Source organism: Nerophis ophidion, linkage group LG05, assembly GCF_033978795.1.
Source record: "Nerophis ophidion isolate RoL-2023_Sa linkage group LG05, RoL_Noph_v1.0, whole genome shotgun sequence".
NCBI classification, from domain to species: Eukaryota; Metazoa; Chordata; class Actinopteri; order Syngnathiformes; family Syngnathidae; genus Nerophis; species Nerophis ophidion.
The window spans coordinates 14,636,681-14,652,273 of NC_084615.1; the positions used below are offsets into that span (position 1 = coordinate 14,636,681).

Below are 15,593 nucleotides of genomic sequence, written 5' to 3' on the forward strand. Positions count from 1 at the left end.
CGAGGATAATTCTGGAAAATCCCTTATCTGCTTATTGTGTTAATAGTGTTTTAGTGAGATTATAAAGTTATACCTGAAAGTCGGAGGGCTGCGGTGAACGCCAGTGTCTCTAAGAGAAACCGAGGAGCCAAGATCACAGCTGCCTTTTTGACAGCTGCAAGAGGAGGTCTCTTAATCCACTCAAGTCTCCGGTAAGAGCCGATTTAATATCACAATTTTCCCATCCAAAAACTTGCTGGTTGACGTCGAGAAACATGTTCGCTTGACCGCTCTGTGTTAAAGCTTCACAACAAACAAAGAAACACCGGCTGTGTTTCGGTTGCTAAAGGCAGCTGCAATCCACCGCTTTCCACCAACAGCATTCTTCTTTGACGTCTCCATTATCAATTGAACAAATTGCAAAAGATTCAGCAACACAGAGGTCCAAAAACAGTGTAATTATTCGATGAAAAGAGACGACTTTTAGCTGTAAGTGGTGCTGGGCTAATATGTCCGCTACAACCCGAGACGTCACAAACACGCGTCATCATTCTGCGACGTTTTCAACAAGAAACTCTGCGGGAAATTCAAAATTGTAATTTTGTAAACTTAAAAGGCCGTATTGGCATGTGTTGCAATGTTAATGTTTCATCATTGATATATAAACTAGTAGTGGGTTTCAGTAGGCCTTTAAATCAGTGTCCATTGTGGAATTCTGACGGGGTACAATTCCCCCTAGAAGCGCCCCTGCACATCTTGCGTGTCCTCCTGCAACGAGGAGGATTGCAGGGACGCCTTTGAGGAAAGTTTTCAGGCATAAAATATACCTGAGGATGACAAAATTGAGGCGCAAAGCTCATGTTGTGTTGTGTTGGGCGTGCGCTGCTCCAAAATGCCGCTGGGAGGCGCTGTGGCGCACCTCCTGCAGTTCGTCTCCATAATGGCGGGCGTGTGTTCGAGTGTGGGCGATGTTGGCCACCAAAGTGGGATCTTTGGTGTCCTTGTTGCTAACTCTGCACAAGTTCTGTGAGGCAGGATGTTGAAAACGCTGCGAAAAACGGCCGTCTGGCTGGCACGTAATAACAGCTGTCTCTCGGGGGAAACAATCTGGAGGCGGAGCTTACCGCTGCAGTCTTCGTTTCCGCCCGGACCTGACCGAGACCCATAAATCGTCATACCACTCCGAAATTGTTATAAAAAATAATTTTGCGGGAGGGGATGCCTTGAAATAAGTTAGTGAAGGTCGGGTAAGGTTCGTTTTAAAAAAAATAAAATGTATTTAGGCCGTTTGGGTCGTAATAACGTCCGTCTTCCGGGGGGAAACAATTTGGAGGCGGAAACTGGTGCTGCGGTTTTCGTTTCCGCCCGGACCTGGCCGAGACTAATCAGTCGTCAAAGCATTCCGACATTGTTATAAAAAAAATGTCGCGGCTGTGGATGGTTTGAGAAAAGCAAGTGAAAGTCGGGTAAGGTTCGTTTTTAAAAAAAATAAAATGTATTTAGGCTGTCTGGGTCGTAACAACCGCCGTCTTCCGGGGGGAAACAATCTGGAGGCGGAAACTTGTGCTGCGGTCTTGGTTTCCGCCCGGACCTGACCGAGACCCATCCGTCGTAATACCATTCTGACATTGTTATTAAAAATAATTTCGCGTGTGTGGATGGTTTGAAAAAAAGTCAGCAAAGTTCGGTTAAGATTCTCTTTTCAAAAAATAAAATGTATTTAGGCCGTCTGGGTCGTAATAACCGCCGTCTTCCGGGGGGAAACAATCTGGAGGCGGAGCTTAGCGCTGCGGTCTTCATTTCCGCCCGGACTTGTCCGTCGTCATACCCACAGACGTCTTATAAGTAGACACAGCATGACGCGAGAAATTGTGCCGCCATCTTGAAGTGGTGATGAGGAGCCGGCAAGCAGCCTAAACTGACAGTTGACAGGTAGAAAACAAAGATGCAAAAGTGACAGTTGACAGGTAGAAAAAAAAGATGCAAAGGTGACAGTTGACAGGTAGAAAACAAAGATGCAAAAGTGACAGTTGACAGGTAGAAAACAAAGATGCAAAAGTGACAGTTGACAGGTAGAAAACAAAGATGCAAAAGTGACAGTTGACAGGTAGAAAAAAAAGATGCTGAACTGAAAGTTGACAGGTAGAAAACAAAGATGCAAAAGTGACAGTTGACAGGTAGAAAACAGATGCTGAACTGAAAGTTGACAAGTAGAAAACAAAGATGCTAAACTGACAGTTGACAGGTAGAAAACAAATAGTACTGAAATCCTAGCCGCTAGCAAACAAGAATTTCACCAAAATAGAATTGCTTGTCAATGACTACATCAAGTTGAAACCTGTGGTGGTAAAAATAACTCTCGCTATTGCCCAAGTGTCTTTGAATGACGGCAATAGACTCTGGAGGGCGAGTACACCCTCCTGTGGATTTCAACCGCAATTGCACACAAAGAAATTAATTATTTCCATGTGTGCCTTATTTAGCGTCCCAGACTTCGTCCCTTATTTACAGGACCAGACTTTTGAAGAAACAACTATGGCTATTTGCCCAAAGTGTCTTTTAATGACAGCAATAGACTCTGGTGGGAACGTACGCCCTCCTGTGGACTTCAACTGCAATTGCACACATTAAGAACTTCATTATTTCCAAGTGTGCCTTATTTAGGTTCCCAGACGTCGCAGTACTTCCATCCATCCATTTTCTACCGCTTGTTCCCTTTTGGGTTGCAGGGGGCGCTGGTGCCTATCTCAGCTACAATCGGGCGGAAGTCGGCGGACACCCTGGACAAGTCGCCACCAATTCACAGGGAGGTCCGTGTACCTGAGTCTCTACCATGGAGGTCCTTGTACCTGAGTCTCTAACATGGAGGTCTTTGTACCTGAGTCTCTACCATGGAGGTCTTTGTACCTGAGTCTCTACCATGGAGGTCTTTGTACCTGAGTCTCTACTATGGAGGTATTTGTACCTGAGTCTCTACCATGAAGGTCTTTGTACCTGAGTCTCTACCATTGAGGTCTTTGTACCTGAGTCTCTACCATGGAGGTCTTTGTACCTGAGTCCCTACCATTGAGGTCTTTGTACCTGAGTCTCTACCATTGAGGTCTTTGTACCTGAGTCTCTACCATGGAGGTCTTTGTACCTGAGTCTCTACCATGGAGGTCTTTGTACCTGAGTCTCTACCATTGAGGTCTTCGTACCTGAGTCTCTACCATGGAGGTCTTTGTACCTGAGTCCCTACCATGGAGGTCTTTGTACCTGAGTCTCTACCATGGAGGTCTTTGTACCTGAGTCTCTACCATGGAGGTCTTTGTACCTGAGTCTCTACTATGGAGGTCTTTGTACCTGAGTCTCTACCATGGAGGTCTTTGTACCTGAGTCTCTACTATGGAGGTCTTTGTACCTGAGTCTCTACCATGGAGGTCTTTGTACCTGAGTCTCTACCACGGAGGTCTTTGTACCCGAGTCTCTACCATGGAGGTCTTTGTACCTGAGTCTCTACCAAGGAGATCTTTGTGCCTGAGTCTCTACCATGGAGGTCTTTGTACCTGAGTCTCTACCATGGAGGTCTTTGTACATACATATATATATACCATGGAGGTCCTTGTACCTGACTCTCTACCATGGAGGTCTTTGTATCTGAGTCTCTACCATGGAGGTCTTTGTACATACATATATATATATATATATATATATATATATATATATATACCATGGAGGTCCTTGTACCTGACTCTCTACCATGGAGGTCTTTGTACCTGAGTCTCTACCATGGAGGTCTTTATACCTGAGTTTCTACCATGGAGGTCTTTGTACCTGAGTATCTACCACAGAGGTCCTTGTACCTGAGTCTCTACCAAGGAGGTCTTTGTACCTGAGTCTCTACCATGGAGGTCTTTGTACCTGAGTCTCTACCATTGAGGTCTTTGTACCTGAGTCTCTACTATGGAGGTCTTTATACCTGAGTTTCTACCATGGAGGTCTTTGTACCTGAGTATCTACTACAGAGGTCCTTGTACCTGAGTCTCTACCAAGGAGGTCTTTGTACCTGAGTCTCTACCATGGAGGTCTTTGTACACACACATATATATATATATATATATATATATATATATATATATATATATATATATATATATATATATATATATATAAAGTCACAAAGCAGTAAAACGGCCGATGAAACAAAACAGCGAAACAGACTCAAGAATTCCACGTTGACGTTTTGGTGAATTTACTGAGGAATTTATGAAAGTGAAACAATGGAAAAAGAATGTAAGGTAAAAATACTGACAACGACACTCATTTGCTAATGCTAAGGACGCTACATTACAATAGCATGTACAAATATGCTTCGTCACACATGAGGAGGTTTAGTAAGTCCAAACAGTTTTACAGAAAACTAGAAGCCTGAACCACACTTCTACTTGCAGTTGTTGAAAACAGTAAAACGAAGGACACCGCAGCCTCCAGGAAGTCAATTTGCCTTTTTTTTCATCCTATCATTTTTGTTATGGCTGTCAGAGAAGGAACATCCAGCCACACCGACCTGGAGGCCGCAGGGGTCAAAGTGTAGGAAGAAATACACTCACAGTATTTTTGTCTTCCAAAGTTTAGTGGGTGTGGCTTAGATACTAGGGGGGTTTATAGTCTGTGGTAGTTTAGTGGGTGTGGCTTAGATAGCAGGGGGGTTTATAGTCTGTGGTAGTTTAGTGGGTGTGGCTTAGATAGCATGGGGGTTTATAGTCTGTGGTAGTTTAGTGGGTGTGGCTTAGATAGCGGGGGTTTATAGTCTATGGTAGTTTAGTGGGTGTGGCTTAGATAGCAGGGGGTTTATAGTCTGTGGTAGTTTAGTGGATGTGGCTTTGATAGCGGGGGGTTTATAGTCTGTGGTAGTTTAGTGGGTGTGGCTTAGATAGCAGGGGGTTTATAGTCTGTGGTAGTTTAGTGGATGTGGCTTTGATAGCGGGGGGTTTATAGTCGTGGTAGTTTAGTGGGTGTGACTTAGATAGCGGGGGGTTTACAGTCTGCGGTAGTTTAGTGGGTGTGGCTTAGATAGCAGGGGGGTTTAGAATCTGTGGTAGTTTAGTGGGTGTGGCTTAGATAGCGGGAGGGTTATAGTCTGTGGTACTTTAGTGGGTGTGGCTTACAAGTTGAAAAGGATTTGTTGTATTGTCTTTTCATTTAGCGTTTACACAAGGTGACAACTTCGCTGCTTTTGGGGTTTTGTAATTTGCAAAATTGAAAATGTTGAAATAGGCTGCTCCCTCAAAAGTGGAGAAGGTTGATGTCATCAACAGAATTTTGCCAGGAGTTGAGGACAAATAGAAATCCTCAATTCCAGTGCCGCTCACACTCATGAGTGGATGCCAAAAAGCAGATTGTAAGAAGTGCTATGATTTCTATCTACAATGTGAGACCTAAACTAGCAATGTAGTCTCTTCATCTGCTTCTCTCCGAGCATCATGTCAGACCTTCTGGAGCGTGTCAAGGAGGTCAAAGGTCAAGCAAAGTGCTGGTCCCTCCAGTGTTTCCATACGGCTCCAGTCTGGAGAGGAGCAAGGTGCAGATGAGAAAAAGGCAGCAGAAGGGGAAGAGAAGAGTAGATAGTACCAAATATTGGTTTCTAGGTCAGTGTAGCCAGGCAGCAGGTCTCCGTTGGAGCAGCTCTTGGGGGCGTCGGCCAACATGGGGGCGTCGGCCAGCATGTTGGCGCCGCTCTCCCTCTCTGCCGTCTGCAGCGGGCGGTGGATGAGGGGCACAAAGAAGAGCACCGCCGCTCCCACCATGGGGGGCACGCCGGCCAGGGAGAAGGCCACCAAGTAGTTGCCGAAATAATCATGGAGGAGACCTGCAAGTGGAAACAGGAGTAGTCAACAACGGTGCACAAGACATCGGCCTTGCAAACAACCTGGCAAGATACTTGGATAGTGTTCAAACCCCATTTCCATATGAGTTGGGAAATTGTGTTAGATGTAAATATAAACGGAATACAATGATATGCAAATCCTTTTCAACCCATATTCAGTTGAATGCACTACAAAGACAACATATTTGATGTTCAAACTCATAAACTTTATTTTTTTTTGCAAATAATAATTAACTTAGAATTTCATGGCTGCAACATGTGCCAAGGTAGTTGGGAAAGGGCATGTTCACCACTGTGTTACATCACCTTTTCTTTTAACAACACTCAATAAACGTTTGGGAACTGACGAAACTAATTGTTGAAGCTTTGAAAGTGAATTTCTTTCCCATTCTTGTTTTATGTAGAGCTTCAGTCGTTCAACAGTCCGGGTCTCCGCTGTCGTATTTTACGCTTCATAATGCGCCACACATTTTCCATGGGAGACAGGTCTGGACTGCAGGCGGGCAAAGAAAGTACCCGCACTCTTATTTTACGAAGCCACGCTGTTGTAAAAAGTAATGAATGTGGCTTGGCATTGTCTTGCTGAAATAAGCAGGGGTGTCCATGAAAAAGACGGCGCTTAGATGGCAGCATATGTTTTTCCAAAACCTGTATGTACCTTTCAGCATTAAAGGTGCCTTCACAGATGTGTAAGTTACCCATGCCTTGGGCACTAATGCACCCCCATACCATCACAGATGCTGGCTTTTGAACTTTGCGTCGATAACAGTCTAAATGGTTTGCTTCTCCTTTGGTCCAGATGACACAAAGTCGAATATTTCAAAAAACAATTGGAAATGTGGACTCGGCAGACCACAGAACACTTTTCCACTTTGCATCAAGTCCATCTTAGATGATCTCGTGCCCAAAGAAGCCGGCGGCGTTTCTGGATGTTGTTGATAAATGGCTTTCACTTTGCATATTAAAGCTTTAACTTGCACTTACAGATGTAGCGACCAACTGTATTTAGTGACAGTGGTTTTCTGAAGTGTTCCTGAGCCCATGTGGTGATATCCTTTAGAGATTGATGTCGGTTTTTGATACAGTGCCGTCTGAGGGATCGAAGGTCACGGTCTTTCAATGTTGGTTTCCGGCCATGCCGCTTACGTGGAGTGATTTCTCCATATTCTCTGAACCTTTTGATGATATTATGGAGCGTAGATGTTGAAATCCCTAAATTTCTTGCAATTGCACTTTGAGAAACGTTGTTCTTAAACTGTTTGACTATTTGCTCACGCAGTCGTGGACAAAGGGGTGTACCTCGCCCCATCCTTTCTTGTGAAAGACTGAGCATTTTTTTGGGAAGCTGCTTTTATACCCAATCATGGCACCCACCTGTTCCCAATTAGCCTGCACACCTGTGGGATGTTCCAAATAAGTGTTTGATGAGCATTCCTCAACTTTATCAGTATTTATTTCCACCTTTCCCAACTTCTTTGTCACGTGTTGCTGGCATCAAATTCTAAAGTTAATGATTATTTGCAAAAAAACAAAATGTTTATGAGTTTGAACATCAAATATGTTGTCTTTGTAGCATATTCAACTGAATATGGGTTGAAAAGGATTTGCAAATCATTGTATTCTGTTTATATTTACATCTAACACGATTTCCCATCTCATATGGAAACGGGGTTTGTAAACAACCCATCTAACAACATATATATCTGAGTAAACAAGTCAAGTCAGAAGATATTTATGTGCGGCTTGTAGTCCGCCGCAGATAAAATATGAGAAAAGTCTGTTTTCCTTATAAAAAGTAGTGGGTGTGGCTTATATAAAGGTGTGCTCTACAGTCCAAAAAAGATGGTAATTATTTACTTCCAGGGCATGTGTTGGTTACCGTGCCGCATAAGGTACAGGTGTATCTCACCTGCGATGGGCGGCCCTGCGGTCATTGGCAGAGACATGAGGCCCAGCAGGTAGCCGATGGCCTGCGAGGCCTGCATGGGCCCCACCAGCTCGAACGCTATGGGGGCCATCATGGTGAGGAAGCAGCCGTCACACAGACCCAGGAATATGCACACCACCACCAGACCCTCGAAGACGGCACACTGAGGGATCAACATGGACATCACACCCAGGGCCATGAAGGACACCACCTGCGAAGGACAAGACATGGATTCACCTCATGTGCCATCATGAGTGCAGGTGCATAACAGACATTATCATTAGTGCAGGTGTTTAACAGACATTATCATTAGTGCAGGTGTATAACAGACATCATCATTAGGGCAGGTGCATACCAGACATTATCATTAGTGCAGGTGTATAACAGACATTATCACTAATGCAGGTGCATAACAGACATTATCATTAGTGCAGGTGCATAACAGACATTATCATTAGTGCAGGTGTATAACAGACATTATCACTAATGCAGGTGCATAACAGACATTATTATTAGTGCAGGTGCATAACAGACATTATCATTAGTGCAGGTGTATAACAGACATTATCACTAATGCAGGTGCATAACAGACATTATCATTAGTGCAGGTGCATAACAGACATTATCATTAGTGCAGGTGTATAACAGACATTATCATTAGTGCAGGTGCATAACAGACATTATCATTAGTGCAGGTGTATAACAGACATTATCATTAGTGCAGGTGCATAACAGACATTATCATTAGTGCAGGTGTATAACAGACATTATCACTAATGCAGGTGCATAACAGACATTATCATTAGTGCAGGTGCATAACAGACATTATCATTAGTGCAGGTGCATAACAGACATTATCATTAGTGCAGGTGCATAACAGACATTATCATTAGTGCAGGTGCATAACAGACATTATCATTAGCGCAGGTGTATAACAGACATTATCACTAATGCAGGTGCATAACAGACATTATCATTAGTGCAGGTGCATAACAGACATTATCATTAGTGCAGGTGCATAACAGACATTATCATTAGCGCAGGTGTATAACAGACATTATCACTAATGCAGGTGCATAACAGACATTATCATTAGTGCAGGTGCATAACAGACATTATCATTAGTGCAGGTGCATAACAGACATTATCATTAGCGCAGGTGTATAACAGACATTATCACTAATGCAGGTGCATAACAGACATTATTATTAGTGCAGGTGCATAACAGACATTATCATTAGTGCAGGTGCATAACAGACATTATCATTAGCGCAGGTGTATAACAGACATTATCACTAATGCAGGTGCATAACAGACATTATCATTAGTGCAGGTGTATAACAGACATTATCACTAATGCAGGTGCATAACAGACATTATCAGATTGCTCTGGACTCAAAGAAGATTAGATTGGAGACAGTAGATCGTTATCTTAAGAGAACATAATGCCATTTCTCAAAGTCTCAAGAACAGCTCTGTTGCATCTTTGCAGAGCACAAAAAAACCTAATTCCGTCGAATATAAACCTGGACATGTTATGAATATGAAGAAGAAAAGAGGATTTCTCATGATCTTGACTCATGTTTGATGTCATATTGTTGTGAAGATTCCTTCTTTATGGTGGTTAACTTCATGGCCACAAAAATTCCATCACACATCAAAGTCTGCCTGAGAGCATTGGAAGCACGAGGTTGACTTTTGGCGGTCAGTTATTTAAAGAAGGAAGCTGTTTGAGCGTAGAGATGATGCACAAAGGAAGGCCTTCAACCCTTAAAGTATTGTGCTTGTATGGCAGGAGCCCTAGGCTGCTTTGCTGTTTTAGACACCGGAAACATTGTCCCGGTTCATGAGAGCAAAACATCATATATGTTGCTATTTGAAAGAATAACATGCTATCAGTCTGGGTTTGGGTAATTGTTGGAACTGCAGTTTATATCAAAGTTGGTCCAAAATGTGTAGTGGTCCACTCTCTGAATCTTAGTGAGAAACCTTGGTAAAGGTTGGTCTCGATGCACAGACCCACTCTCTGAATCCTAGTGAGAAACCTTGGTAAAGGTCGGTCTCGATGCACAGAACCACTCTCTGAATCCTAGTGAGAAACCTTGGTGCAGATTCATCGCAATGCTCAGACCCACTCTCTTAATCCCACTGAGAAACCTTGGTGCAGGTTGATCTCAATGCTCAGACCCACTCTCTTAACCCCACTGAGAAACCTTGGTACAGGTTCATCTCCATGCTCAGACCCACTCTCTGAATACTAGTGAAAAACCTTGGTGCAGGTTCATCTCAATGCTCAGACCCACTCTCTGAATCCTAGTGAGAAAACTTGGTGCAGGTTCATCTTAGTGCTCAAACCCACTCTCTGAATCCTAGCGAGAAACCTTGGTGCAGGTTCATCTTAGTGCTCAAACCCACTCTCTGAATCCTAGCGAGAAACCTTGGTGCAGGTTTATCTCAATGATCAGACCCACACTCTGAATCCTAGTGAGAAACCTTGGTGCAGGTTCATCTCAATGCTCAGACCCACTCTCTTAAACCCACTGAGAAACCTTGGTGCAGGTTCATCTCAATGCTCAGCCCCATTCTCTGAATCCTAGCGAGAAAACCTTGGTGCAGGTTCATCTCAATGCTCAGACCCACTCTCTGAATCCCAGCGAGAAACCTTGGTGCAGGTTCATCTCAATGCTGAGACCCACTCTCTGAATCCCAGCGAGAAACCTTGGTGCAGGCTCATCTCAATGCTCAGACCCACGCTCTGAATCCTAGCGAGAAATCTTGGTGCAGGTTGCTCTCAATGCAAAGACCCTCTCTCTGAAACCTAGTGAGAACCCTTTGTACAGGTTCATCTCAATGCTCAGACCCACTCTCTTATTCCCACTGAGAAACCTTAGTTCAAGTTCATCTCAATGCTCAGACCCACTCTCTGAATCCTAGTGAGAAACCTTGGTAAAGGTTGGTCTCAATGCTCAGACCCACTCTCTGAATTCTAGTGAGAAACCTTTGTACAGGTTGGTCTCGATGCTCAGACCCACTCAATGCAAAGACCCACTCTCTGAAACCTGGTAAGAAACCTTGGTGCAGGTTCATCGCAATGCTCAGACCCACTCTCTGAATCCTAGTGAGAAACCTTGGTGCAGGTTCATCTTAATGCTCAGACCCACTCTCTGAATCCTAGTGAGAAACCTTGGTAAAGGTTGGTCTCAATGCTCAGACCCACTCTCTGAATTCTAGTGAGAAACCTTTGTACAGGTTGGTCTCGATGCTCAGACCCACTCTCTGAATCCTAGCGAGAAACCTTGGTGCAGGTTTATCTCAATGCTCAGACCCACTCTCTTAACTCCACTGAGAAACCTTGGTGCAGGTTCATCTCAATGCTCAGACCCACTCTCTGAATCCTAGTAAGAAACCTTGGTGCAGGTTCATCTTAATGCTCAGACCCACTCTCTGAATCCTAGTGAGAAACCTTGGTAAAGGTTGGTCTCAATGCTCAGACCCTCTCTCTGAAACATAGTGAGAACCCTTTGTACAGGTTCATCTCAATGCTCAGACCCACTCTCTTATTCCCACTGAGAAACCTTAGTTCAGGTTCATATCAATGCTCAGACCCACTCTCTGAATCCTAGTGAGAAACCTTGGTAAAAAGGTTGGTCTCAATGCTCAGACCCACTCTCTGAATTCTAGTGAGAAACCTTTGTACAGGTTGGTCTCGATGCTCAGACCCACTCAATGCAAAGACCCACTCTCTGAAACCTGGTAAGAAACCTTGGTGCAGGTTCATCGCGATGCTCAGACCCACTCTCTGAATCCTAGTGAGAAACCTTGGAGCAGGTTCATCTTAATGCTCAGACCCACTCTCTGAATCCTAGTGAGAAACCTTGGTGCAGGTTCATCTTAATGCTCAGACCCACTCTCTGAATCCTAATGAGAAACCTTGGTAAAGGTTGGTCTCAATGCTCAGACCCACTCTCTGAATTCTAGTGAGAAACCTTTGTACAGGTTGGTCTCGATGCTCAGACCCACTCTCTGAATCCTAGCGAGAAACCTTGGTGCAGGTTTATCTCAATGCTCAGACCCACTCTCTTAACTCCACTGAGAAACCTTGGTGCAGGTTCATCTCAATGCTCAGACCCACTCTCTGAATCCTAGTAAGAAACCTTGGTGCAGGTTCATCGCAATGCTCAGACCCACTCTCTGAATCTTAATGAGAAACCTTGGTGCAGGTTCATCTTAATGCTCAGACCCACTCTCTGAATCCTAGTGAGAAACCTTGGTAAAGGTTGGTCTCAATGCTCAGACCCACTCTCTGAATCCTAGTGGGAAACCTTGGTGCAGGTTCATCGCAATGCTCAGACCCACTCTCTGAATCCTAGTGAGAAACCTTGGTGCAGGTTCATCTTAGTGCTCAGACCCACTCTCTGAATCCTAGTGAGAAACCTTGGTAAAGGTTGGTCTCAATGCTCAGACCCACTCTGAATCCTAGCGAGAAACCTTGGTGCAGGTTCATCTCAATGCTCAGACCCACTCTCTGAATCCTAGTGAGAAACCTTGGTGCAGGTTCATCTCAATGCTCAGACCCACTCCCTTAATCGTATTGAGAAACCTTGGTGCAGGTTCATCGCAATGCTCAGACCCACTCTCTGAATCCTAGTGAGAAACCTTGGTGCAGGTTGCTCTCAATGCAAAAACCCACTCTCTGAAACCTAGTGAGAAACCTTGGTAAAGGTTGGTCCCAATGCTCAGACCCAATCTCTGAATTCTTGTGAGAAACCTTTGTACAGGTTGGTCTCGATGCTCAGACCCACTCTCTGAATCCTAGCGAGAAACCTTGGTGCAGGTTCATCTCAATGCTCAGACCCACTCTCTGAATCCTAGTGAGAAACGTTTGTGCAGGTTCATCTCAATGCTCAGACCCACTCCCTTAATCGTATTGAGAAACCTTGGTGCAGGTTCATCTCAATGCTCAGACCCACTCCCTTAATCGTATTGAGAAACCTTGGTGCAGGTTCATCGCAATGCTCAGACCCACTCTCTGAATCCTAGTGAGAAACCTTGGTGCAGGTTGCTCTCAATGCAAAAACCCACTCTCTGAAACCTAGTGAGAAACCTTGGTAAAGGTTGGTCCCAATGCTCAGACCCAATCTCTGAATTCTTGTGAGAAACCTTTGTACAGGTTGGTCTCGATGCTCAGACCCACTCTCTGAATCCTAGCGAGAAACCTTGGTGCAGGTTCATCTCAATGCTCAGACCCACTCTCTGAATCCTAGCGAGAAACCTTGGTGCAGGTTCATCTCAATGCTCAGACCCACTCCCTTAATCGTATTGAGAAACCTTGGTGCAGGTTCATCGCAATGCTCAGACCCACTCTCTGAATCTTAATGAGAAACCTTGGTGCAGGTTCACCTCAATGCTCAGACCCACTCTCTGAAACCTAGTGAGAAACCTTGGTAAAGGTTGGTCCCAATGCTCAGACCCAATCTCTGAATTCTTGTGAGAAACCTTTGTACAGGTTGGTCTCGATGCTCAGACCCACTCTCTGAATCCTAGCGAGAAACCTTGGTGCAGGTTCATCTCAATGCTCAGACCCACTCTCTGAATCCTAGTGAGAAAACTTGGTGCAGGTTGGTCTCAATGCTCCGACCCACTCTCTGAATCCTAGTCAGAAACCTTGGTGCAGGTTCATCTCAATGCTCAGACCCACTCTCTTAACCCCACTGAAAAAACTTGGTACAGGTTCATCTCAATGCTGAGACCCACTCTCTGAATCCTAGCGAGAAACTTTGGTGCAGGTTCATCTCAATGCTGAGACCCACTCTCTGAATCCTAGGGAGAAACCTTGGTGCAGGTTCATCTCAATGCTCAGACCCACTCTCTGAATCCTAGTGAGAAACGTTTGTGCAGGTTCATCTCAATGCTCAGACCCACCCTCTTATTCCCACTGAGAAACCTTAGTTCAGTTTCATCTCAATGTTCAGACTCACTCTCTGAATCTTAATGAGAAACCTTGGTGCAGGTTCATCTCAATGCTCAGACCCACTCTCTGAATCCTAGTGAGAAACCTTGGTGCAGGTTCATCTCAATGCTCAGACCCACTCTCTTAACCCCACTGAAAAGACTTGGTGCAGGTTCATCTCAATGCTCAGACCCACTCTCTGAATCCTAGTGAGAAACCTTTGTACAGGTTGGTCTCGATGCTCAGACCCACTCTCTGAATCCTAGCGAGAAACCTTGGTGCAGGTTCATCTCAATGCTCAGACCCACACTCTGAATCATAGCAGGAAACCTTGGTGCAGGTTCATCTCAGTGCTCAGACCCACTCTCTTAACCCCACTGAGAAACCTTGGTGCAGGTTCATCTCAATGCTCAGACCCACTCTCTGAATCCTCGTGAGAAACCTTGGTGCAGGTTGCTCTCAATGCAAAGACCCACTCTCTGAAACCTAGTGAGAAACCTTGGTAAAGGTTGGTCTCAATGCTCAGACCCACTCTCTGAATTCTAGTGAGAAACCTTTGCACAGGTTGGTCTCGATGCTCAGACCCACTCTCTGAATCCTAGCGAGAAACCTTGGTGCAGGTTCATCTCAATGCTCAGACCCACTCTCTGAATCCTAGTGAGAAAACTTGGTGCAGGTTGGTCTCAATGCTCCGACCCACTCTCTGAATCTTAATGAGAAACCTTGGTGCAGGTTCATCTCAATGCTCAGACCCACTCTCTGAATCCTAGTGAGAAACCTTGGTGCAGGTTCATCTCAATGCTCAGACCCACTCTCTGAATCCTAGTAAGAAACCTTGGTGCAGGTTCATCTCAATGCTCAGACCCACTCTCTGAATCCTAGTGAGAAACCTTGGTGCAGGTTCATCTTAATGCTCAGACCCACTCTCTGAATCCTAGCGAGAAACCTAGGTGCAGGTTCATCTCAATGCTCAGACCCACTCTCTGAATCCTAGTAAGAAACCTTGGTGCAGGTTCATCGCAATGCTCAGACCCACTCTCTGAATCTTAATGAGAAACCTTGGTGCAGATTCATCTTAATGCTCAGACCCACTCTCTGAATCCTAGTGAGAAACCTTGGTAAAGGTTGGTCTCAATGCTCAGACCCACTCTCTCAATCCTAGCGAGAAACCTTGGTGCAGGTTCATCGCAATGCTCAGACCCACTCTCTGAATCCTAGTGAGAAACCTTGGTGCAAGTTCATCTTAGTGCTCAGACCCACTCTCTGAATCCTAGTGAGAAACCTTGGTAAAGGTTGGTATCAATGCTCAGACCCACTCTCTGAATCCTCGCGAGAAACCTTGGTGCAGGTTCATCTCAATACTCAGACCCACTCTCTGAATCCTAGAGAGAAACCTTGGTGCAGGTTCATCTCAATGCTCAGACCCACTCTCTGAATCCTAGTGAGAAACCTTGGTACAGGTTGCTCTCAATGCAAAGACCCACTCTCTGAAACCTAGTAAGAAACCTTGGTGCAGGTTCATTTCAATGCTCAGACCCACACTCTGAATCCTAGCGAGAAACCTTGGTGCAGGTTCATCTCAATGCTCAGACCCACTCTCTTAACCCCACTGAGAAACCTTGGTGCAGGTTCATCTCAATGCTCAGACCCACTCTCTAAATCCTAGTGAGAAACCTTGGTGCAGGTTGCTCTCAATGCAAAGACCCACTCTCTGAAACCTAGTGAGAAACCTTGGTAAAGGTTGGTCTCAATGCTCAGACCCACTCTCTGAATTCTAGTGAGAAACCTTGGTACAGGTTGGTCTCGATGCTCAGACCCACTCTCTGAATCCTAGCGAGAAACCTTGGTGCAGGTTCATCTCAATGCTCAGA

The 15,593-nt window shown here is 44.9% G+C and overlaps 1 protein-coding gene across 3 annotated transcripts in view; it reads right to left on the reverse strand.

Moving 5' to 3' along the window:
* Positions 1 to 4,193: 4,193 nt before the first annotated feature.
* slc16a2 (solute carrier family 16 member 2) overlaps positions 4,194 to 15,593 on the reverse strand; it is a 98,456-nt gene continuing 87,056 nt past the window's right edge. For all 3 annotated transcript variants that reach the window (XM_061900123.1, XM_061900120.1, XM_061900122.1), the window contains 3 exons: positions 7,755 to 7,983; positions 5,590 to 5,827; positions 4,194 to 5,524 (listed from right to left, as the gene is read on the reverse strand). In XM_061900123.1, the coding sequence (XP_061756107.1) occupies position 5,524; positions 5,590 to 5,827; positions 7,755 to 7,983 (468 nt within the window). In that variant the 3' untranslated portion in view covers positions 4,194 to 5,523. The remainder of the gene's footprint in view (positions 5,525 to 5,589; positions 5,828 to 7,754; positions 7,984 to 15,593) is intronic.